The sequence below is a fragment of the Chiloscyllium punctatum genome, chromosome 16, assembly GCF_047496795.1.
Source record: "Chiloscyllium punctatum isolate Juve2018m chromosome 16, sChiPun1.3, whole genome shotgun sequence".
Classification (NCBI taxonomy): domain Eukaryota; kingdom Metazoa; phylum Chordata; class Chondrichthyes; order Orectolobiformes; family Hemiscylliidae; genus Chiloscyllium; species Chiloscyllium punctatum.
Genome location: NC_092754.1, coordinates 28491725 through 28516812, shown reverse-complemented (window position 1 = coordinate 28516812; position 25088 = coordinate 28491725). Strand labels below are relative to the sequence as shown.

The following is a 25088-nucleotide window of genomic DNA, read 5'->3' as shown; positions in this document are numbered from 1 at the left end:
ACTACCTGCCATTAGGATAAAGACCTATTTATTCCTAATCTTGGCTTCCTGACTGCTAACCAATTTTCTCTCCATCTCAGTACATTACACCCAATCTCAAGCACTTTAATTTCACACAATGGTCTCTTCTGTGGGACTTTGTTGAAAGCCCTATAGTGTTGAGAGATGTGAAGGCGAGGTGGATTAGCCATGGTAAATGCGGGGTTATGGAGATTGGGGGGAATGCTATTCAGAGGGTCGGTGCAAACTTAATGGGCTGAATGGCCTTTTTCCACACTGTAGGGATTCTGTGATTCTAAGTCCAAATAAACCACATCCACTGGCTCCCCCAATGAATTCTATTAGTTACAGAAGAATTCCAGTAGATTTGTCAAGCATGATTTCCCTTTTGTAATTCCATGCTGACTGTATATAATTCTAACATTGTTTTCTCGGTGCTGTGCTATTAAAATCCTTGATAATGGACTCTAGCATTTTCCCAGCTATCGATGTCATATTCATGGTCTATAAATCCCTGTTTTCTCTCTACCCTCCTTTTAAAATAGTGGAGTTATTTTAGCTAACTCCAATCTGTAGGAGTTTGTAGAATCATAGAATCCCTACAGTGTTGGAAACAGGCCATTTTGCCTGACAAGTCCACACTGACCCTCTGAAGGGTATCCCACTCAGACCCATTTGCCTACCTTATTACTTTTACATTTCCCCTGACTAATACACCTAACCTACACATTCCTGAACACCATGGGCGATTTAGCATGGCCAATTGAACTAACCTGCATATCTTTGGGAGGAAGCCGGAGCACCTGGAGGAAACTCACGCAGACACAAGGACAATGTGCGACCTTCACACAGACAGTTGCCCAAGACTGAAATCAAACCAGTGTCCTTGGTGCTGAGGCAGCAGTGCTAACCACTGAGCCACTGAGCCCATGATTCCAGAATCTAAAGAACCTTGGAAGGTGAACACCAGTATATCCACTATTTCTAGGGCCAATTCCTAAAGTACTCTAGAATATAGATTATCAGATCCTGGGAAATTATCAGCTTTTAATCCCATCAATTTCTCCAGCAGCCTTTCCCCACTAATAGATTTTTTTCAGTTCCTCCCTCTCACTAAACCTTGTATTCTCCATCATTTCCAGTACATTATCCATGTCCTCCTTTGTGAAGACAGAAGCGAAGTATTTGTTCAGATCATCAACCACTTCTTTGTTCCCAGTTATAAAATCCCCCGTTACCGACTCCATTCGTATTCACCAATCTTTTTCTCTTTACAAACTTATAGAAACATTTAGTCAGTTCTTAATGTCCGCACAACTTACTCTCATACTCTAGTTTCTCCTTTGTTTTCAATCCCTTGGTCTGCTTTAACTGACCTCTACACTGTGCCCAAACATCAGCATTACTGTTTTTTTCTTGCCAATTTGTATGTTTGTTTTGCATCTATCTCTAATTTCCTTCATAAGCCATGGTTTAGCCACTGTTCTCTTTGCACTCAAGCACCAGATAAAATTAAACAATTTACGCTTGGAATATTTGCCATTGACACTGACATTCCTTTCAGTCCTTCACTTCCAATCTCTCACAGAAGTTGTGGGTGTACTGTACCTTAAAGAGAGTTGAAAAGCTGGCAAGGATTTAGCGAACACACAGAGTACTGGAAAATTTAAAATGTTACATTTGATCAAACAGCTAGCAGTAGCTGGGTTGCTATGAGACAAAAATGAATTCAAATTTGGCCAATCAGTTTAAATTATGCCCCAAGATACCAAAATCCAATCAAGTTTGAATGTAGTATTTTGATAAGATTAAAACCAATGAAACGATCAGATGTTTTGGGGTATAAATATCAGGCATTTTGAACAGGTAGTGAGAGCAGAGAACTGCCAAGGCACCAACCAGTACAGACTGCCAGCAGGACAGCACTCTGAGAGGCACCTGGCTATAAGTTTGTGCAGCAGAGCATCAAAGCCGACCTGGAGAGAGAATCTACAGAGGAACATCTACAGCAGACACTCGGCAAAGCTGACTGGGTTTGAAATGTATTTTTTTTTGTAAATCGTAATCGGGATTTTTTTTATCAGACTAATACTGTAGAGTGGGAGGTAAAAGATAAGTTTAAGAGAAAGGAGTTGTAAATAGTTGTTAGTTAATATTTTCTCTTAGACTTAAAGAATAAAGTTCTTAAAATCTTTACTTTAAATGGTGACTTTTGGGATAGTTCATTGCCTCTCAAATTTTAACAGATTACAGCACGGGGTGAATCTTTTCTGTGTGGCTAGTTTAGATGAGCCGAGTGGTTTACCCTGTGTCATAACACAACTCATATTTCATACCATCACAGTTACGCTTATTAAGATTCAGGACCCTAATCTCAGAATCAACTACCTCACTCTCCATCTTGATGAAAAATTATATCTTGTTATGATTGATTATCTCCAGGTGGCTTTCTTTTCTCATTGTATTATATCCAATCTAAGATGGTGTCTTCTCTAGATGGTTCAGAAAACCATTCTGTATATACTCTCAGAATTCCTTCTCTACAGTATTGTGATTGATTTGATTTTTGCAATCTATATACAGATTAAAGTTACCCACAATTACAGATGTTCCTGTTTAATGCCATCCCCAAAATCACTAGTACAGTTTGGTGGTCTACACACCACTCCCACTAATGTTTTTTCCTCATGGTATTTCTCAATTCAATCCACACAGATTCTACACAGCCTGAGCTGATACCTTTCCTCAATATTGTGTTTATATCCTCTTTAACCAGTAATGCTTTTCCTTTTTGTCTGTCCTTCCTAAATACTGAATACCTCTGGCTGTTTAGTTCCCTTCCCTGGTCACCCTGCAGCCATGTCTCCATAATCCCAACTATATCAATCCCGCTCCCTGCATTTGAATACAAAGCCTTAATGTTTCTCTCTCTCTTTCTCTCCCTCTCTCTCTCTCTGCCACCATCAGCCAGAAGTTTGCCATTTTTATCCAGCACCAAAAGAGATGTTGGTGAGCTGCTTCTTGGGCTGTCTTTGTCATGTAGATACACCCATAGTGTTGTTAGGAAAGGGATTCTAGGACTTTGACCCATTAACAGTGTTCTGCAGTTGCACCTAGCTGTTCTTGACCTGAAGTGTTTGATAGAGCAGCGTAAAGGGTGCTTTCCTCAATATCTAGTCATTTGCCTTATCTGGACTGGAGAGTTCTGAATAGGGCAGCTTCAAGCAAGTTCCAGTCTAAGTTTTGCTGTACCTGATCTGGGAATCCTTCATGGCTTAGAACCAAGGAAGCCTTCCTCCCTATTAACTATCTGAGTTTGCAATACTCAGTGCTGACATTAGGTATCCTCCTTCATTGACCTCTCTCTCTCTGATAAGCTTCGAGTGGTATTTAATGGAGGAAATGGGCATCTCGTCTAACTGCTGGAGTCTGTAAGATCCCTACATTGTGGGGGAAGGCCCACTGAATTAAGTCCCACTGTAGACACTTGATGATCACCGATGGACATAACCATAGGATCAACATCCTAGTCAAGAACCTATCTACCTCCATCTTAAATACACTCAGTGACTAGGTCTCCACATCCTCCTGCAGCAATGAGTTCCACACATTCACCGTCCTCTGCTGAAGTACTTCCTCTTCACTGCGGTTCTAAAGGGCTATCCCTTCAGGTTCTAGTCTTCCTATTAGTCTCCTCCATATCCACTCTATTCAGGCCTTTCATTTGTATTCTGTAGGTTTCAATCAGATCCTCCCTCATCGGTCTAAAGTCCATCACATCCAGACCCAGACTCCTGAACTGCTCCTCATTGACAAGTCCTTCATCCCCAGGGTCATTTTTGTAAACCTCCTCTGGATCCTCTCCAATACCAGTGCATCCTTTCTTAGATACGGGGCCCAGAACTGCCCACAATATTCCAAATGCAGTCTGACCATAGCAGTATACAGCCTCAGCAGTGTGTCACGGCTGTTGTATTCTTGTCCTCTTCAACCAAATGCTAACATGATATTTGACTTCCTAATTGCCAATTGAACCTGCATGTTAACCTTAAGAGAATCCTGACCTAGCAGTCCTAAGTCCTGTGGTGCTTCAGAAATCTAAAGGCTTTCTCCCCATTTAGAAAATAGTCGATACTCCAATCTTTCTACCGATGTCCATACCCTCACACTTTCCCACATTGTATTCTAGCTGCCATTTTTTTCCCACTCTCCCAACCTGTGCAAGTTCTTCTGCAGCCTCCTCACTTCCTCAACACTACCTGCCCCTCCACCCAGCTTTGTGTCACCTACAAATGTAGCAACAATGCCCCCAGTTCCTTCATCCAGGAATATATATATTTTCATACCCCCACAGCAGTACTGCTTATTCCACACCCCTCCTCCCCACCACCACAGCACCCATGTTGTGTGTGTTGTCCAGAGACCCAATGAAATCACCAGTTGTGTAAGCAATTTTATTCAATATTCCAGGGAACTAGTGTCAGACAGAGCTTTACGTGAAAGTAAAAGTGAAAGGGGACGACAAGGATCAAATCAAAATAGAATTGGAGGGGGAAATAAAGCACTCCAATCCCCTCCCACCCCCACCCCATGGTGTCCACCTCTCTCCCTAAAGGCCTCGAGAGTGTTAGTGGGCACCACGTGCTCCCTCTCCAGGATCACCAGGGCTCAGACATAACCAGAGAAGGGGGGCAGGCAATCAGCTGTAATGACCCTCTCCAAGGCCCATTCCCTGGAACAGTTTATGGCTAGTTTGGCCAGGCACGGGTAGATCCTCAGACCTGCCCACTCCCCTCTGCACCAGGTGTTCAAAGATCAGGAGCGTAGGGCTGATGTACAACCAAAAGCATAAAAGAAGGTTCTTAAGGTAACTAAAAAGGGAGTGAAAATGCCCACACCCCATATATACATGGTCCATGGACTCCACAGCACCACAGAACAAGCAATTGGGCTGGGTGTCCATGAAACACTGCAATCTGTGGTTACAGGGGACTGTTGCAGGCACCTCCCTCCACCCGAGACCCCCGAGAGAAAGGGGGAGGATCCACGCGTAGAGAGCCCTCCACTGGGAATCCCCGCCACCAGGCAGTAAATAGATACACCAAGGTGTGTCTGGGGGATGGATTACAGAGAGGAGATGGATGCTGTCCTGCAGCAGTTTGTACAAGACCCACAGATTAGCATCTTTAAAGGACACGCTTCACATATTTCAGAAGCAGATTCGGTTGTGGGGCACAGGCTCCCAGGGGAGGTATGGGATCCTGGGGCTGATGTGAAAGTCACTCCGAGTAGGGGTACACACAGATGCAAAAGTCAGACTGGGGCAATGAACTGTGACCAGAACAGGAATGTCCACAAGGTCCCGAGCAGATCCTTATGATCAACCCTGTCAAACACCTTCGCCTGATCGAGGGACAGGAAGGCGCTGGACAGAGCAATCCTCTGATGAAGATGGATCAGGTCCTGGACCAGATGGACATTGTCATGAATCCTCCGGCCCTGGACATTATACGGCTGGTCGGGGTTGATCATGTGGTCCAGCACGGAGGCAAGGTAAGAAGCTAACTCCCTGGTGAAAACCGTGCCGAGGAGGGAGATCAGACACCAGTTCTTGAGGGAACGAAGGTACCCTTTACTGGCATGATGACTGCCAAGAAAGGGGCAGCTCTCCAGCCGACAGACAGGAATGAAGAATGTATAACATGAATCATTGTGCCCCAACATGGACTCCTGCAGAAGTCCACTAGTCACCTGCTGACAACTGAAAAAGACCCTTTTATCCATACTTGCCGCCTTCTGCCAGTCAGCCAATTCTCTAGCCATGCCAACACCTTACCCCTAACACCATGGGCTTTTACCTTCTTTCGCACCCTCCTGTGTAGCACCTTGTCAAACGCCTTCAGGAAATCCAACTAGATCACGTCTACTGACTCTCCTTTGTCTAACTTGCTCCTCACCTCCTCAAAGAATTCTAACAGGTTTGTCAGGCAGGACCACTCCTTGTCAATGCCATACTGATTCAGCCCTATTTGACCGTACACTTCCAAATACTCAACAATCTCTCCTTAATAATGGACTCTCAAATCTTACCACCAGCCAAGGTCAGGCTAACTGGCCTATTGTTTCCTGTTTTCTGCCTCCCTCCCTTTATAAACAGGGGTGTTATGTTAGCCATTTTCAAATCCTCTGGCACCTCCCTGACTCCAGTGATTCCGGAAAGATTACCACCAATATCTCCACCAGCTCCTCAGTTATCCTCCTTCAGAACTCTGGGATGTAGTCCATCTGGTCCAAATGATTCGTCCACCTTCAGACCTTTCAGGTTCCCTGGCAGCTTGTCCTTAGTGATAGCCACTACACTCACCTCTGCCCCGACTTCTCTTGAAGTTCTTAGTATGCTGCTGGTGTCTTCCATCAGACAAAGGAGGAGAAGTCAGGCCATTCAGCCCATTGAGTCTGCTCTGCCATTCAATCATAGCTGATAAGTTTCTCAACTCCATTCTCTCGCTTTCTCCCCTGGCCTCCACAGACTTTACCAATCTCTGACTGAAGAAGTTTCTCCCTATTTCCATTCTGAAAGGTTTTTTCTTTTACTCCAAAACTGTTTCGTCTGGTTCTAGCCTCTCCTACCAATGAAAACATTTTTCAAAAGTCCACTCTGTCCAGGCCATTCAGTATTCTATAAGTTTCAACTAGATCCCCCTTCATGCTTCTGAACTCCATCAAGCATAGACCCAGAGTCCTCAAACTTTCCTGATATGTTAAGATTTCCATTCTTGGGATCATTCACCCGAGCCTCCTCTGAACACAGTCCATCCTTCCTGAGATATGGGGCCCAAACCTGCACACTTTATTCCAAACATGGTCTGACTTAAGCCTTATAGAGCCTCTGAAGTACATCCCTGCTTTTATGTTCAAGTCCTCTCAAAATAAATGCCATCATTGCATTTGCCTTCCTAACTGCTGACTTTACCTGCAAGTTTACCTTGACAGAATCCTGAACTAGAACTCCCAAGTTTCCTTGCACTTCAGACTTCTGAATGTTCTCCCCATTTAGAAAATAGTCCATGCCTCTATTCTTCCTACCAAAGTGCAAAACCTCACACTTTCCCAAGTTGTACTCCATCTGCCATTTCTTTGCCCACTCTCCTGAGCTGTCATAATTCTTCTGCAGCTTACTAGCCTCCTCAATGCTACCTGTCCCTCTTCCTATTTTTGCATTGTTTGCAAACTTAGCCAGAATGCCCTCAGTTCCACTGTGAAACCGGATGCAAACTACCTATTCAGTTCTTGCGCCAATGCCCTCCTGAATGCTTAAATTGAATCTGCTTTCACCACATTTCCCAGTGTTGCATTCCATGCCCTAACTCCTCATGGACTATGTCCACTCAGTGGCACAACCCCTCCCAGTCCTGGGCCACTAACCATGCAGACAAACAATAACGGTAGCTGCTCTTTCTCACTAGGATGAACATTCATTCCTGACCTGCTGCCTAATTTAATGTCCTCCCATCATCAAACTTGCAATGTGGAATGGAATAAATTTCCACCCTCAAAATTCAGAAAACTGTTTGAATTTATTCAGTCAGGTCAGAATAATGAAGTGTGTGGGCTCCTGCAGATTATCAGCCATTGTTAATCAAGTGGGAAGCAGTAATACAAGAGTTAGAACAAGACCGTAAAGATCCATGCTGGGTACAGTGAACAGTTCTGATCCCCTGTTAAATCAATGGCTGGAAGGACTCTCATCGCTGCTCAATGTCCACACTGAATCTTCAGGACAAAATTAATTCTAAACTCTGACACATTTTTGATGAATTAGGTGTCACTGACAATTAGCATCCATGATAATGCTCGCTGAGTAGAGATTGGAGTTTAGTAGTTGAAAACCTAAATAAAAGGGGTTTGCATTGAATTCGATCAGATTGAAATAAATGCATTGACCCTATCCTGTTACTGTGATTAATGTGCATAATTTAATCTCCTTGAGAAGCAGGACACTGCTACTATAGATTGTTCTTCAAGGGATTGCGTGATTCCTTCTGTCACCTGTATCTCATGAGCAGTCTGAACACTAAATAGGTCAACATTTTGTTGCATAGCATCATAAATCTCTGTAATGGCAGGACATGGAAGGACACTATGCACCAGGTTGTTTAATAACAAGTAAGTGTTCCTTATCCATTCCTAAAACAGACATTGTTGTGTACACATGCAAAATAGGAGTTTACTTCAAGTCCCCAACAGCATTTAAGACTCCCAGCACTAGCTGTCTCATGGATTACTGAATCATCCTGATCGCTGATGCTCTCAGTCCTCAGATCTCTGACATCTAATCTCCTGGTTCCTTGATTCTGTTCTGTTCCTTATCTAATGATCATGATACCATTGGCAACCTGAGGCCTCCCCAGTTCCCATCTCCTTCCTCCAGGTGTGTGTACAAGGACTACTGCTGTACTAAGGGATGCTCAAAGGTAAGTTTAGGCCCCTCTTTTCTCTAAAGAAGAAGATTAATGAAAAATCTGATGGTTAGACATCTGCTGGATTAATCTATATTAAACTTGTATTAAATGAACATAGATAATGGCCACTTTGAGGTCTGTGCAGATGATGAGCTGCAGACAGCTCACTCTGCCCCTTGGGATGTGACTCTCCACTGTTCCAATATCTAATAAGACCCATCCTCAGAGGTACTAGGGTAATTTTAATTTCACACAATGTCTAGATGTCAAGAATGAACACTTATAGAGACATCGAGTCAAAGAGATGTACAGCATGGAAAGAGACCCTTCAGTCCAACTTGTCCATGCTGACCAGATATCCTAACCTAATCTAGTCCCATTTGCCAGCACTTGACCCGTGTCCCTCTATACCCTTCCTATGGGGAGAGCTATAGGGTGAGGTTGAATAGGCTAGGGCCGTTTTCCCTGGCATGTCAGAGGCTGAGGGGTGATCTTATAGAGGTTTATAAAACCATGAAGGGCATGGATAGGATAAATGGACAAGGCCTTTTTCCTGAGGTGGGGGAGTCCAGAACGAAAGAGCATAAGTTTAGGGTGAGAGGGGAAAGATTTAAAAGGGACGTAAGGGACAACATTTTCACACAGAGAGTGGTGAGTGTATGGAATGAGCTGCCGGAAGAAGTGGTGGAGGCTGGTACAATTACAACATTTAAAAAAACATCTAGATGGGTACATGAATAGGAAGGGTTTCAAGGAATATGGGACATAGGAGTAGATTAATAGGAATAGGAGTAGATTAATTTCGAATATTTGTTTGGCACAGATGAGTTGGACCAAAAGGTCTGTTTCTGTGCTGTATATCTGTATGACTCTTTGACTCTATCCAGCCTCAAACTTTGCATTCCCAGCAACATCCTGGTAAATCTCTTCTGAACCGTCTCCAGCTTAATAATATCCTTCCCATAACTGGATGACCAGAACTGGAATAGTGCTCCAGAAGCGGTCTCACCAACATCTTGCACAATCTCAATATAATGTCCCACTCCTATACTCAAAGGTCTGAGCAATGGAGGAATATGCACTAAACAGCTTCTTAATCACCCCGGAAGAAAGGGAGGGCTGCAGATGCTGGAGATCAATCAAAAGGTGTGGCACTGGAGAAGCACAGCCAGTGAGGCAGCATCCAAGGATCTGCCTGACCACCTGTGCTTATCCAGGGCCACGCGTTTTGACTTCTTAATCACTCTGTCTACCCGTGAGGCAAACGTCAAATAATTATGTAGCTGAACCCCTGGGTCCCTCTGTTCTACAACAATACCCAAGGTCCTACCATTAATTGCATAAATCCAGCCCGTGTTTGTTTTACAGACCAACCACCTGATGAAGGAGCAGTGCACCAAAAGCCAATGCTTCCAAATAAACCTGTTGGACTATAACCTGGTGCTGTGTGATTATTTTAACATTCGACACCAATATTGATATTCAGAACAATCACTTTTACTGATGACCATTAAGTGGTGTACAATGGGCCAATTCGATATTGACCCCCCCGCCCCACCCCCTTTGCAGCACTTTCCAGCCACATTTCCCTGAGGTGTGCCTAGGAACATGGCGGGGCCAGGTGAGGTCAGGGGGAGTCTGTGAGCTGAGCTGTGACCAGCTGATAGGGAGGGTCAGGGTGAGTTTGAGGTGGGCACTGGATGGAGACAACTCAAATCATGGACACGGTGTGGGCGGGGCAAGGCTGTAGGCGGGGCCTGTAGGGATAGGCGGGGCCTGTGGGGAAAGGCGGGGCCTGTGCGGATAGGCGGGGCCTGTGGGGAAAGGCGGGGCCTGTGGTGATAGGCGGGGCCTGTGGGGATAGGCGGGGCCGGTGGGGATAGGCGTGGCCTGTGCGGATAGGTGGGGCCTGTGGTGATAGGCAGGGACTGTGGTGATAGGCGGGGCCTGTGGGGATAGGCGTGGCCTGTGCGGATAGGTGGGGCCTGTGGTGATAGGCAGGGACTGTGGGGATAGGCGTGGCCGTTAGTGTAAGCGTACGTGGGGCCTATTTTCATAGGCAGGAACTACAGGAGAGGGCAGGGCTACTTCAGAGGGCGGGACCTACGTGGGCGGGGATTGTAGGAGCAGACGGGGTCGCTATTGGCGAGACCAGACCCGTGGGCGGGGTCAGGTCCGTCGGCGGGGACAGTATTGGTCGGCGGGGTGGGCGGAGACATTGGGTTTAAGGCGATGGCGGCATGGTGGGCGGAGACCGTGGGGTGGGCGGGGCCGGACCTGAGGGCGGGGCCGGCGGGGCAGGCGGTGCTCTTATTGGCTGGGCCGAGTTGCAGACGGGGCCTGCCTTGTTGGGCGGGGGACAGTGGAGGCAGGTGGAGCGAGCCCGCTAGGGCGGGGACGTGGAGGTGGGCAGGGCTTGCCTAAGGCGCGGGGACCGTGTGTGGTTAATGGAGCCTGCTCGGTGGGTGGGGACAGTATGGGTGGGCGCGGCGTGCCCTTTGGCCTGGGACGGTGTGGATGGGAGAGTGTGCTCTGCGGTGGGGCGCGGTCTGTTGGGATGGGCGGGACCAGCCCGGTGGGTGGGGCGTGTGGTGTGGGCGGGGTCTACTGGTGGGTGGGGCGTGAGGTGGGCGGGGTCACTCCGGGGAGAGGGGTGCGGGGTGGGCGGAGTCTCTCCGGGGAGTGGGGTGGGCGGGGTCTCCCCTGGATGGCCTGGGTCTCCCCGGGGAGTGGGCGGAGTCTCCCCTGGAGTGGGCGGGGTCTGTGGGTGTGGGCGGGGTCTGTGGGTGTGGGCGGGCCCGCTGTCCCCTGTCCCTCTCACTCCCTGCCTGAGCGCCGGGGAGAGCAGGACGGGGTCGGGCTGCGCTGTCACTGGGAATGGCTTCGGATGAATTAGCCGCGAAGCTGCAGCGGCGGCTGGATATCGGGGACCAGCCGCCCGGCTCGGAGCCCGAGTGCGGCTCAGGCTGTGAACAAGGCGCCGCCGAGGAGAAGCCGGCGACCGCAGCGGCGGACAATGAGCTCTCGGCCAAGCTGCTCCGCCGCGGGGAGTTGAACGATGGCTCCGCCGAGCCGCAGCAACCGAGCCTCCGCGTCTTTAACCCGAACACCGAGTTCAAGGAGTTCTCCCGCAAGCAGATCCGAGACATGGAGAGCATGTTCCGGCGGTGAGTGAGTGAGTGATCGGAGGGCAGTGTCCGGGTGGAGGGAGGTGACAAGCCGGTTCCTATCCCAGCTCCTCAGCACTGACCGTGGGATCACATTCTCCACCACCTCCACCCTCAATCTCTCAATCCCTCAGCCCTCAATCCCTCAGCCCTCAATCCCTCAGCCCTCAATCCCTCATTCCCTCATTCCCTCAATCCCTCAGCCCTCAATCCCTCAGCCCTCAATCCCTCAGCCCTCAATCCCTCAGCCCTCAATCCCTCAGCCCTCAATCCCTCATTCCCTCAGCCCTCAATCCCTCACTCCCCCAAGCTTCAATCCACTCTCCTCAATCCACTCCCCCAGCAGTCAATCCCTCCACCCCCCTCAGCCCTCAATCCACTCCCCCTCAGTCCTCACTTCCCACCCCAGCACTCAATCCACCCCCCTCAATCCCCCCACCCTAGCCCTCCATTCCCCCCCCAGCCCTCAATCCCCCCACCCTAGCCCTCAGTCCACCCCCCTCAGCTCTCAATCCCCTCACCCTAGCCCTCCATTCACCCCCTCAGCCCTCAATCCACCCCCCCACCCCTCAATTCACCCCCCCATTCCTCAATCCCAGGGTTAAACCCCAATCCCAGGACCATCACCACCTCATCACAGGCTCACCCCTATCCCCAGATCACGGCCACATCCTAGCATCATCGCACCCTTCATTCCAGGGTCATCACTGGCTTAACCCCATCCCGGGATCACTCTAAATCAAGGTCCTCCTTCCCCATCCCAGGATCACACTCATCCCTGCTTCACCCCTACAACCTCAGGATCGCCTCCACAATTCCTGGAATAACTAACCCCCCCACTCCCAGATTCCCCATTTCCAAATCTTGGGAATGCCCCCTCCCCATTGCTGACTGACTCCCCGCTCCGCCCCCCTTCCCCCACACTCCCCCCCCCCCCCCCCCCCCCCCCCCCCCCCGCCCCCACCACCCTAACCCGCTGGGTATAGGGTCCTGGATGCATTGTTTCCACCCCCCCTCCCAGTATAAAAGGGAAGAAGGTGTAGTTCCCTTCTCTAATGAATTGCATTTTTTTGAGGGGGGGAGTTTCCCTATAAATTTTGACACTCCAGGAACTCCTGTCGATTTCAGTGGCAGTGAGACCACTTAATAGTCTCCCTGGTCCCGGGTGTTAACTTTATGAATGGAAGCCTCATTCCCCACAGAGTGTCTGACACTATCATTTACAAACCCATTGACAGGAACGTGTTCATTGACAGAAACCAACAGTGAGTAAGCTCACAAATATACTGAACCGACAGGTTTGAGATCTACTTTTGGTGATTAATCTTTAAACTGTGCAGCTGATGAGTTTGGTGACCCCTGCTGGGTCCTCGCACTCCACTGGTCTTCCTGGTGTAATTATTAGCAAAGTGTACACAGGCATTGACTCAATGCCCTTCCTTTCCCCTTTCATCTTAAAAAAAAATGACATTGCATTTGCAGTGGATTATTCTTTGCTGCTACAAAATGGAAGCTCACTGCCGAAACGATGGGCTGCATTTGTTGGAAATGGGATTCTGTCCTGTGGCTCCTTCTTCGACATCCCTTCATACAGTTTACCCCAAACTGTGTGTCCACTCAGACTGTGAACCACACCGAACAGCGTGACTCTCGATTGTGCGCCATTCAAACTTGGGTTTGTGTTTCAGGGACCGTTTTGAGATCCCTAATACCAAGGAGAGTCCCTGGTGGGCAACGCTCAGTGATTGACACTGATTATAACAAGGCGGATCAAAGGCAGTCCCGTAAGGAGCAGGATGAGGGGTGTTCTAACAAACATACAGAATGCTGAACGGCCTGGGCAGAGTAGATGTAAGGAAGATATTTCCATTGGTCGGAGAGACTAGGACCTGACGGCGCAAGAAAGAGGAGAGCTTTTAGAACAGAGAGAAGGAGGAACTTCTTCAGGCAAAGGGTGGTGAATCCATGGAATTCATTGCCACAGAAGGCTGTGAGGGCCAGGTGATTGAGTATATTTAAGAGTGAGATAGATAAGTTTGTGAGTATCAAGGGGATCAAGGATTACAGGGAGAATGGCGTTGAGAAACTTAAGAGTCATGATTGAATGGTGGAGCAGACTCAATGGGCTGAATGGCCTAATTTCTGCTCCCTGTGTATTATGGTCTTATGGTGGCCCTCTTGGCTATTGTTTCTGAACCAAAAGCTTGTAAGACAAAGTTGAGCCTATAATCCAGGCTAACACCTCAATGGAGTACCATTGGAGTGGTGTGCTGCCAGCAGTACAGCTTTTCAAATGAGCTGTTAAGCTGAGACTCCCATGGTCTGGTGGATATTAAAGACAGTTGTGGGAAGTAGACTGCTGGGATAGAATGGGGTTCATAAGACTAACTGGATTGCTGTACAGAGAGTTGGCATGGGTTTGATGGGCCAAATGGCATGATGTATTGGATGTGCTGCACCGGTTCCATTTTAAAGGCTGCAGTTCAAATTAAACTTGGAGGAAAGAAGCGACTTTTTGAACTGTTGCAAACTGTTTGAAATGCTGATTAAAATTTATATTTCATGCCAGCTCAAGCACAGCTTTGTAGACTGGGAAGGCTCCCCCCCCGGTTATGAGAAAATAATTATTTCACAGCATGAATAAAAGGAGCTGGGCCTTCAGAAGAGCATTCTTCAAAGTTGTCCTCCTCTATCCCCGATTACCTGTGGACACTACTTCCAAGAACGGGCAACTTGTGTGGGTGATTGAGTGAGTTCTGGTGGGATTTTATTTTAGGTTTGTCCAGGTTTTTGTGCACAGAAGGCAATTAATGATTTTCGACCTGTTCTTGCAGAGTCCTCACTCCTTCAAATATTTGCTGAGCGTGCTGTGTGATCAGCATGATCACTGCACCTTTACAGGTTCCACAGCTCCTGTTAGTCAAGACAGTGAGGTTTGAACAGTGCACAGTCTGAACTTGTTTTGAGGTTCACATTTCACATACAATTCATTCTTGGCAACGATTGTACAACAGTTCTTGGAGTTGTGGGATGTTGGCACAGCAATGACGGAGAGGGTTAGGAGATTCTGTAAAGGGCAGTACAAAGAGAATTCGGTGTATAAGGGAAGAGAGTGGCACAGGTAGAGGATAAAGACAGAGGGCAGACCCGTCACACTTGGAAATAAACACAATTCTCTCCATTTTCACACAGTTACATTTGGTACTTTCACATTATTGCTGCATCACAGTTGAATTCTCTCAGTATTTTGATCTTGCAGTGTTCCATGATGAGCAAGATTTGATGGTCCTTGTATTTGTGAGGGGGCTGCAGCATCACAAGTAAATCATAGAATCCCTACAGTGTAGAAACAGGCCCTTCGGCCCAACAAGTCCACGCCGATCCTCCAAAGAATAACCCACCCAGACCCATTCCCCTACCGTATCACTCTACATTCCCCCTGACTAATGCACCTAATTTACACACCCCTGTGCACTTTGGGCAATTTACCTAACCTGCATATCTTTGGATTGTGGGAGGAAACCGGAGCACCCAGAGTACACCGGGAGAATGGGCAAACTCCACAGTCAGTCACCTGAGGTTGGGATTGAACCTGGGTCCCTGGCGCTGTGAGGCAGCAGTGGTAACCACTGAGCCACCGTGCCGTATAAAACTGACAGAAATGACTTTAAGTCAAGTATTGAAGACCAGGAAGGTCTGACTAACTCATCAGCTCTTTTATATTCATTCATGAGACATGGGCATCACTAACTAGGCAGCATTTACTGTCCATCCTTAAATTGTCCAGAGGACAGTTAAGAGTCACCTACATCGCTGTGGGTCTGGAGTCACGTGCAGGCCAGACCAGGTAAGGGTGGCCGTTTCTTTCCTTCCCTAAAGGGCATCAGTGAACCAGCTGGGGTGGGGGTTCCTCCTCAACAATCAGCAATGGATTCACAGTCATCAATTGACGATGCCAGTCTTTTGTTTTTAAATTAAATCCAAAATCCACCATACGCTGTCACAGGATTGGAACTCAGGAGGCCCCCAGAACATTGATTAACAGCCCAGCGATGATACACTATCGCCTCCCCCTCGATGTAGTTCCCTGTAAGATACAGTACCGTCCACTTCAGACATGGGAAGAGGAAACTGCTGAGGGTTACCGCTTCTGGTTGCCCTCCAGTGGTCTCTGGAAGGAAGTGCGTCTGATTACGTTGGGGTCACTGTTTAAAAATATTATTGAATTGCAGAGTAGGTTCAAGGGACAGAGTGGCCTAATCCTGCTCCTATTTTGTATGTTGGGATTATCCTTATGTGTGTAGCCTCCAGACACCCACTATGTAGGATCACTCTGAGGTGCTAAACAGTAAACAGCATCTATAGAGCCCATATACCAGTGAGCTTCAGGAGCGAAATAGTGTTTGATCTCTGAGGCAATGCCCAGTCATTTACATATTTGCGTCCAGTAGCTTAGAATTTAACCATTCAGTGCAAATTTTCCATGCACTCTCTTCACCTGTCCCCATCAACATGCACCATCCCTTTCTCGCCCGTGCACTTATTTAATTCACCCCCATTTCTACACTGTCCATTAGGACTTTACCAGGAGAGAGGGATTTTGGTCACCCTCAAGATTACAGACTGGGAGAGAGCACAGTGTCAACACAGATTTGTAACAAATTATGATTCAAACAACAACTTTGCCTCAGCCTGTTTCAATGTAGCTCCTCGTTTCTGTTTGCAGAAACACGTTGCGGCAACATTCAATGATCATTCCAGACTCGATTGTGGCTTTTGAACAAGATTAGATAATAATCTGAAAAGAAGAAATTTATAGGACTGCAGTGAAAGGATAGGATAGTTGGACAAGCTGAATAGCAAAGAGCTAGGACAGACCTGCTAACCTGAATAGCCTCTCTTTGTGCCATAACTATCCCCTGCTCCCATCAGCTGCACTGTTTTAGTGTTCAGCACAGACTATGTGGTCATACACAGCTGCTAAGAGTAGAATACATTCAGCACCCTGCGTGAAATTATGGTGAACTTAATTTCTAAACTCCCACTTCCTGATGTTAGTCCTTGCCAAATCTGAGAGAAATGGACTTGGACCAAGTGAGTGTTTGCACTCTGATTAAACCGCCCCCTTCTCCTCGGTGACACAGAACACATAAACCACCCAGGAGAAGTTGGCTCGCTTATGTGTGTCGGTACTGACTGGTGTACATAAATAATACACGCAACTCATACGCAGTACCTGGGGTCTTGTCCTGGGGACAGTTGTCCAGCCACAGTTACCTCTTTTGTTCAACATTGTGTTTTTTTTTATTCCAAAGTATTTTCTTCTTTTGTGTTCACTTCTCTGGCCTTTCCTTTCTGGCTCTTGCCTGGTTACAAGTTCAAAAAGCATTCTGCACTTTCTCATCCATCTTTGTAAATCTGACCAGTGAACTATTCAACTACAGGGGCTATCGCTGAATCTGATAGTCTTTCTCCAGTGCCCTTATTCTCAGCACTGGTTGAGAACTAGAGCTGGGTACAGCACTAAGTAGCACGCCCAACTTGGCATAAAACAGGAACTGGCGTAGCAGCTTGCAATGTAAACTCTCAGGTTTTAGGCAGTCTCTCTGATCTGACCGATTTTGCACTTTAAGCTCCTTCAACATGACATTGAAACAGCTGCTAATTCTCTGCTAAAGAGAAGCATTGAGATTGTAGTTATTACCCTATAGAGCTGGACTTTACACAGTCAAGGCTGACACACCATGGGGATCAAAGCTGTGTCCTTGAGGACTGTAATTCTATTAAAATGCTGGGGAGTGCATCAACCAGATGAGCCCCCTGATTAACTGGGAGAGGTTTCCATAAGGAGCAGTGCGGGCCACAGGTTTGCATCTGAGTTACAGCCTTGTTGTGTTTCATAGTCAGTGCCAGTTCACAAGTGCTTGCATGTTGATACACGCATTACTCTCCTAGACCTTGAATTCCTGACTTCACATAGTTCTCTAAGCCTGTGATATGGATGGAATGCGTTTAAGGATTGGGTTAAATATTTGCAACTAAGCTGTTTGATTATTGCTTGTCGCCACGATTCCAAGTCAACTTTGGTCCCCTTGGCGTATTGATCTGCAGCAATTGTATGGAACGGACAGCATAGAGACAGGCCTTTCAGCCTCTCTGCTCTATGCTGGTGTTAATGCTCCTCATGAACCTTGAACTTCCCTGCTTTGACCTTCTTAATGTATCCTCCTATTCCTTTGACCTTCCTAGAAATCTGGTTTACCCTTAAATACATCAATGCTTTTTGTCTCTCTGTGGTATCGAGTTTCACGTTCGAACAGCCACTGGGTACGGTAGTTTCTTGTAAATTCCTGACTAGAATTATTGGTGACAATCTTCGATTTTATACAGACCTGTGCAACAGCCCAGTGGAAATATATTATCAACATTATCAAACCCTGAAATATTTCAATCAGGTCTCCTCTCAGTCTTCTCTGGATAAGCTGTAACCCCTCAGTTCTGCTCTCGTGTTTGTGAATCGTGTTTGCCTGCCAGTGCTGGCACATACTGTTTGTAATGTGGAGACCAGACCTGTACAGTATCCTAAATGTGGAAATACTCTGTGACATTGTTAAAATAGATTTTAAGGTTTTTAAAAGTCTCTTTTACTCTGATTCCAGGCGTCATAAAATACTGAGAGAAACAGGGCGCGAGGTTAACGAGGTCCTGGCTTTCCCATTTAGACATGAGGGTCCTATTGGAGGTTTGGTCAATTTGCAAATGTTACACCCTTATTTTGAAACCAACAATGGAGAGGGATAAAACTAGAAAACACAATCAGACTGATATCAGTGGTGGTTCTGGTAAGGGAATTGGATGTGGACTTCAGTGACTAGGCCAGTATTTATTGTCTCTCCCTAATTGCCCTGGGGAGATGCTTGTGAACCTGGCATCTTGTGGTGTTTAAGGCAGAGGTAGATAGATTCTTGAGTAACAAGGGTCTTGAAGAGTACTGGGGGAAATGTGTAGGTGGGAATGTGGAGCTGAGGTTACAGCGATATCAGCTGCAATGTGGTAAAATGGTGCTGCAGCCTTTCAGAGTCAAATGGCCCACTCCTGTTCCTGTTCGGCGTGTTCTTGTGGATGTTCACCCACAGCGTTGCTAAGGAAGGGGTTCCTGGATCTCTACTTCAAAACTGTGTAGGAATAGTCTGTATAGTCCCCAGCCAGGATGGTGTGTGAGGCTTGGAGGGGAGATTGGAAAGGGATGGGAGTGTGCATGAAAGACAGTAAAGATTTGGGTACGGCACGTGGTGCATGACATTAACGTCAGGGCAAAGGAACTGAGTGCATTGTTGTTAAATTGCAGATGACACAAAAGGTAGGTGATAGTTTAGACAGTGTTAATGAAACAAGGAAGCTGCAGACAGGAGAGGAGAGTGGGCAAAGTGGCAGATGGAATACAGTGTGGGAAAGTGAGGGCTTATGTACTTTGGTAGAAAGAATAGAGGCACAAAGTATTTTCTAAAACAGGGAAAGGTTTCGGAAATTCGGAGCACACAGGGACTTAGGAGTCCTCGTTTAGGATTCTAAACGTTAACATGCAGGTTCAGTTGACAGTTAGGAAGCCAGATGCAGTGCTACCGTTTATTCCGAGAGGGCTAGAATGCAAGAGCAAGGATGTACTGCTGAGGCTGTATGAATTGCATTTGGAATATTGTGTGCAGTTTTGGACCCAGTATCTAAGGAAGGATGGGCTGGGTGTTCACAAGAATTCTCCTGGAAATGGTAGGGCTTGTTGTCGGAGAAATGGTTGAAGACTCTGGGTCTCTACTTGATGCAATTTAGAAAGATGAGGGGGATTTGATTGAAACTTACAGAATACTGAGAGGCCTGGATAGAGTGGACATGGAGAGGTTAGGGCCTGAGAGCATAGCCTCAGAGTGAAGGGGTGACCCTTTCGAACTACCGTGAGGAGGAATTTCTTCAGCCACAGGGTGGTTAATCTGTGGAACTCATTGCCACAGAAGGCTGTGGAGACCAAGTCATTGAGTGTATTTAAGGCAGAGATAGATTGGTTCTTGGTGAGTAAGCGGATCAAGGGTTATGACAAGAAAACAGGACAGTGGGGTTGAGAAATATACCAGCCATGATCGAATGGGGGAATAGACTTGATGGACCAAATGGTCTAATTCTGCTCCTAAATCATATGGTCTTATGGGCTGAGTTCTCTGGGGTGGGGGCAGCAGTGGGGGTGGTTCTGAGACTCCACATTGTTACTTGTATGTTTGTGCACCTTCAAAAGGAGAGTTGATAAAGTAGCACATCAAAGACTTCCAACATCAAAGCTATTAGATGAAAGAGGTGGGGCTTTATGGGTAGGAAATTGTCTCTGGTTGATAAAACAGGATTGTAGTGAATGGGTGTTTTTCTATCAGATGGGCCAATGGGCTGAGGAGTGGCAGTCGGAGTTTAATTTGGATAAATGTGAAGTGCAATATTTTGGAAAGACAAATCAGCACAGGACTTGTACACTTAAGGTCCTGTGGAGTGTGGCTGAACAAAGATACTTTGGAGTGCAGGTTCATAGTTCCTTGAAAATGGAGTCACAGGTAAACAGGATAGTGAAGAAGGCATTTGGTACATTTGCCTTTATTGGTCAGAGTATTGAGTACAGGAGTTGGGAGGTCATGTTGCAGCTCTACAGGACATTGGTTAGGCCACTTTTAGAATACTGTGTTCAATTATGGTCTGCCTTCCAAAGGAACAATGTTCTGAAATTGAGAGGGTTGAGAAAAGATTTACAAGGATGTTGCCAGGGTTGGAGGATTTGAGCTATAGGGAGAGGCTGAACAGGCTGGGGCTGTTTTCCCTGGAGCATCGGAGGCTGAGGGGTGAGAGGTTTATAAAATCCTGACAAGTTAAACCAAAGGGTCTGTATGATTCTATGACTCAATTCCCAATTGTATGAAGGGAGTGATATTCATATGTCTGCTCCACAGTGGTGCCCTTACTGTTTATTCCTGTTCACCTTAATTCTATTTGTTTTCAAGCAAATTAAATTTGATTTGGGTGAGAGATACGGTGTGTGGGCAGCATTGCTGCCTCTAGGCTACAAGTTAACTATATATTGAAACTGAACTAAGTCAGCTAGAACAATGTTTTCCCTCACTGTGAGTGGGGAGCCTAGTGGGTGGAACATGGATCGAATGATATTTGAGTATATCTTCTGGGTTCCCAGTGAAGTCTCACTTCTCAACATTAACTCTCCCTACAGCCATTTAACGAAAGAGGAGAAAAATTAATCTTTACTTGGTGTTAGATGCTATCACACACGTGTAGCTCTTAGCCATTCCACTGACGTTGCCATTATCTCCCCTCAGTGTCTATATATTATTTTGTAAACATAGGTGCCCACGCACCTGCTCCTTTTTGGGAATTGTGGGAGGTTTTGTAATGATTCCCATATTGGTTACCAGCTCTTTGAGCATCATAAATGCTTGTTCCGTGGCCAACGCATCCTGAAGTGGGGTTTTAAACTGGCACCTCTGATCCAGAGGTAGTGACACTGCCCGTTGAACCACAAGACATTCACCTATACTGTTTGCAGAATTAGTGAAGTTATTCAACAACATTAATGAGTGACAGCCATTTTAAGGGACTGTAAATCCTCAATGGAGATGCGCAACAAGTAAATTATAAATTGATTTTGCGGGGAGATGATGCACTTCCAGCCCCTGTGGTGCCCACCAGTCATGGAATACTTAATACGTACCAGGTGACGCCAAGTGCTCCCTCTCCAGGGATACCGAGAGGGGCAGGCAGTTTGGTCAATTGTAATAAGCTTTTCACTGTCCTACAATCAATCCTTCATGGCTTTGCTACCCGGGCCAGTTAAAGGCAAACTATGTGCAGACAAATAGTTACCCAGTGAACTCCCCAACCCTGCATACACAGTTAGCATGTATCTGGGAGAGATGGGCACAGTGCAGGTGCAGTATGGGTTCATGGAATACTGTCCTGGAGAGCAGTTTCCCTGTATAAAAGTATTCTGTCCGGAGTTCAGGCAGTTGCTGAATAACGAGATGTATCTGTGCTGTCCTATTGCAGAGTGCCAGCAAAAAGGAGCAATGAGCAGATTCGAAATTCTCCCCCCTCCCAGGTATTGCCTGGAGAACCATGGGGACAGTCTGCTACCTCACTCACCTGGCCCCTCACCCAGCTTCAGCCCAGATAGTGGGAGCCTGCAGCATGTTCCAATGTGACAGTCTTCCAGCGTCGCTATTCTCTCTCTCTCTCTCTCTCCCTCTCGCATTTTCTCCATCAGTCCCACATTCTCTCTCTCTCCCTTGTCCTCTTTCTCACATTCTGACTCTCTCTGTTTATTATGTTCTTTCTCTGAGTCTCTGTTCGCCTGTTTCTCTCTCTCTCTCTCTCTCTCTCTCTCTCTCTCTCTCTCTCTCTCTCGTACACCCACCTCTGTACATAGTCTCTGGCAGGGGTAATGAAGTAGTATTTAGAAGCTGAAATGTAGCTGTTATCACCGGTCCCTCCATTCTAGCTGAGGAACCTGAGACCAGGTGTTATTTGTCTAGCTGTGCCCTGCGTGTGATTCATTATCTGTGCAAACAGGGATCCATTCCATCTGTCGATTAGAAAGTGAGAAGTACCAGAACACCTCGTGAGAACATGTCCCAGTCAGGACGGCTCTGTCCATTGGTGTGGGGTAGAGCTGCTAACGTGAGTCAATTCCTCCTTTATCTGCATTCATCATCTGCAGAGAGACTGAGCTGCAAGCACTTGGATGGTGTTCAAAGCCTGGGTTGTTTCGCTGCTTCCGTATTTCTGTACTCTTGTGTCAAGCAGTAACTTGTTGATAACAGAGACTTGCTTTATTTTATCCATTTGCTGAGCTTAGTGGGTAGTGAGTGAGACAAGCCCCACATTCTGCACGCCCTACTCCTTGTGAGTGGCTGACTCTATGGTTAGATTCCAGAGTCCCTCTGTCCGCACTCTCTGCACAACCCATATGCTGTCTGTCACAGTTTGTCACCAATGCACTGCCCTGTCAGGGCGTTGGCTTAAGGAAGAGCCTCAGCCAGCACACTGAGTGGGAAGGCTGGACAGATCACTGTGCATAATGTGATCAGGAAAGGGCAAGGAGTAGGGAGTCATTTTCAAAGCAGAAATAGTTAAAGGGGCACAATCCAGAATCCTTTTATAACAAGGTTACGGAGGGGAAATATTTGGCAAAGGAGCATTTTAAAAGGGATGCGTGAACAGAGATGTGGGGTTAGCTGGAGAACTCTCTTAGGGAGCTGGTGCTGTTTGTTCTGTAAGGTTCTGGAACTGAGAACTGGAGAAAGGTGTACTGTTAATGAACCTAATGAAGACCAGAATCAAAGTGCAATTATAGCACAGAGGGAGGCCATTCAGCCCATAGGCCTGAAAATTTCTGCCCTTCAGATGCAAATCCAATTCGCTGTTGAAGCCCTTCAACCCGTTACAGATTAAAAATCCGTCTATTCCCCTCCTCAAATTTATTCAGTGTCCCTGCATCCACCGCACTCTGGGGGAGTGAGTATCACAGGCTCATTTGAGGGAAGTAATTGTCTCTCATCTTTTGTTTTAAATCTGCCAGCCCGAAACTAGTGATCTGGGTTGTCCCACAGCGGAAACTGTTTTATGTCTGCTTTACCAATCCCCTTTATCATCTTACACAGGCAGACCCTGGATTGTGATTGCTTCCATTGAGTCCGTACAAAGTCGATTTGTATCCAAGTGGGGACACAATGCAAGACACTATGAAGTAGTTGGAGAGGTTTTCACTAAGTCGAAGTGTAGGACTGGTTGGGAACGTGGTTACTAATGCAAATAGGATGATCCTGAGCATTAAAATAAAGTCATGATTTCGCGATGCCGATGTTGGACTGGGGTGTACAAAGTTAAAAATCACACAACACCAGGTTATAGTCCAACAGGTTGAATTGGAAGCACTAGCTTTTGTAGCAACGCTCCTTGTGGACACAGCCACCTGATGAAGGGGCAGCGCTCCGAAAGCTAGTGCTTCCAATTAAACCTGTTGGACTATAGCCTGGTGTTGTGTGATTTTTAACATTAAAATAAACAAGATAGAGTTCAAAAGCGAACAATTTCTGGTGACCTTCATTAAAAACCTGGCTTGACTTGAACAAGAGAATTTCTCCCAAACCAGGCATCATGCTAGAGGAGAGAAGTGAGAGTCATAGTGAGGGTATAGGCAAGATTGGTGAGCATTGTCCTCAGGATGGAACAGTGTCCATATGTGATGGAGGGAAGCAATGGCCTAGTGGTTAACCCAGATAATGTTCTGGGGCCCCAGGTTCAAACTCTGCCATGGCAGATGGTGGAATTTGAATTCAATAAATATCTGGAAGTAAGGATCTAACGATGACCATAAATCCATTGTTGTTTGTCAGGGGAAGACCCACCTGGTTCATTAATGTCCTTTGGGGAAGGAAACTGCCATTCTCACCTGGTGTGGCCGACATGTCACTTCACACCCACAGCAATGTGGTTGACTCTGAACTGCCTTCTGGGCAATTAGGGATGAGCAATAAATGCTGCCAAGTCAGTGACACCCTGATCCTATGAATAAATAAAAAAACTAGCTCTTTAAAAGCACACCCCTGTATGGAATCACATTCATTAAATAGCAGTGTTCATTATTGGGATGTTTCTAAATCGGGAACCCCCTACATACCTCAGTTACATTACCTATCATTCTTTTAAACTCTTGAGTATGAAGGCCTAAACTGCTCAATCTCTCTTCATTAGATAAGCCTTTTATCTCAGGAATTAATCAAGTGAGCCTTCTGTGAACTGCCTCCAATGCAGTTACATTCTTTCTCAAGTAAGGGCTGTGAAAAAATGTATGCAGTGCTCGGGATGTGGTCTGACCAGTATCGTGTACAATGACACCCTGGTCACTCGCTGTGTGAAATGCTCTCTTCACCCTGACTTTTGGTCCTTTTGCTAATTCTGTGACCTGTGGTTCTCATCCCTTATTCCAGTGGGGACTATATCCCCCTGTCTACTCTGTCTGGACCCCCAGCTGATTGTGGAAGCCATGAATAAGTTTCCTCACACCCTTACCGCCTGGAGCAAGGACGGTCCCAGTTTTTCCAGTCTGTCCTCAGACTCAAATTCCCTCATCCCTGGAACAATGCTCACCAAATCTCACCATGGCCCTCACATCTCTCCTCGAGCATGATGCCCTCATTTGGAAAAACTCTCTTCTACAAGTCAAGCCAGATTTTTATGAAGTTCACCAGAAATTGTTTGCTTTTGAATGCTAAATCAGCAGGTCTGGCAGCACCTGTGGAGAGAAATCAGAGTTAATCTTTCCGATAGAGTGACACTTCCTCAGAGCTACTAGACCTGAACCTTTAACTCTGATTTCTCTCCACAGAGAAATGCTACCTGACCTGAGCTTTTCCAA

General features: G+C 46.6%; 1 protein-coding gene across 1 annotated transcript in view; it reads left to right on the top strand.

Moving 5' to 3' along the window:
• Positions 1-11279: 11279 nt before the first annotated feature.
• The window catches only part of LOC140487118 (EF-hand domain-containing protein D2-like), a 35771-nt gene continuing 21962 nt past the window's right edge, over positions 11280-25088 (top strand). The window contains exon 1 of the mRNA XM_072586639.1: positions 11280-11629. Coding sequence (XP_072442740.1) covers positions 11340-11629 — 290 coding nt within the window. The 5' untranslated portion in view covers positions 11280-11339. The remainder of the gene's footprint in view (positions 11630-25088) is intronic.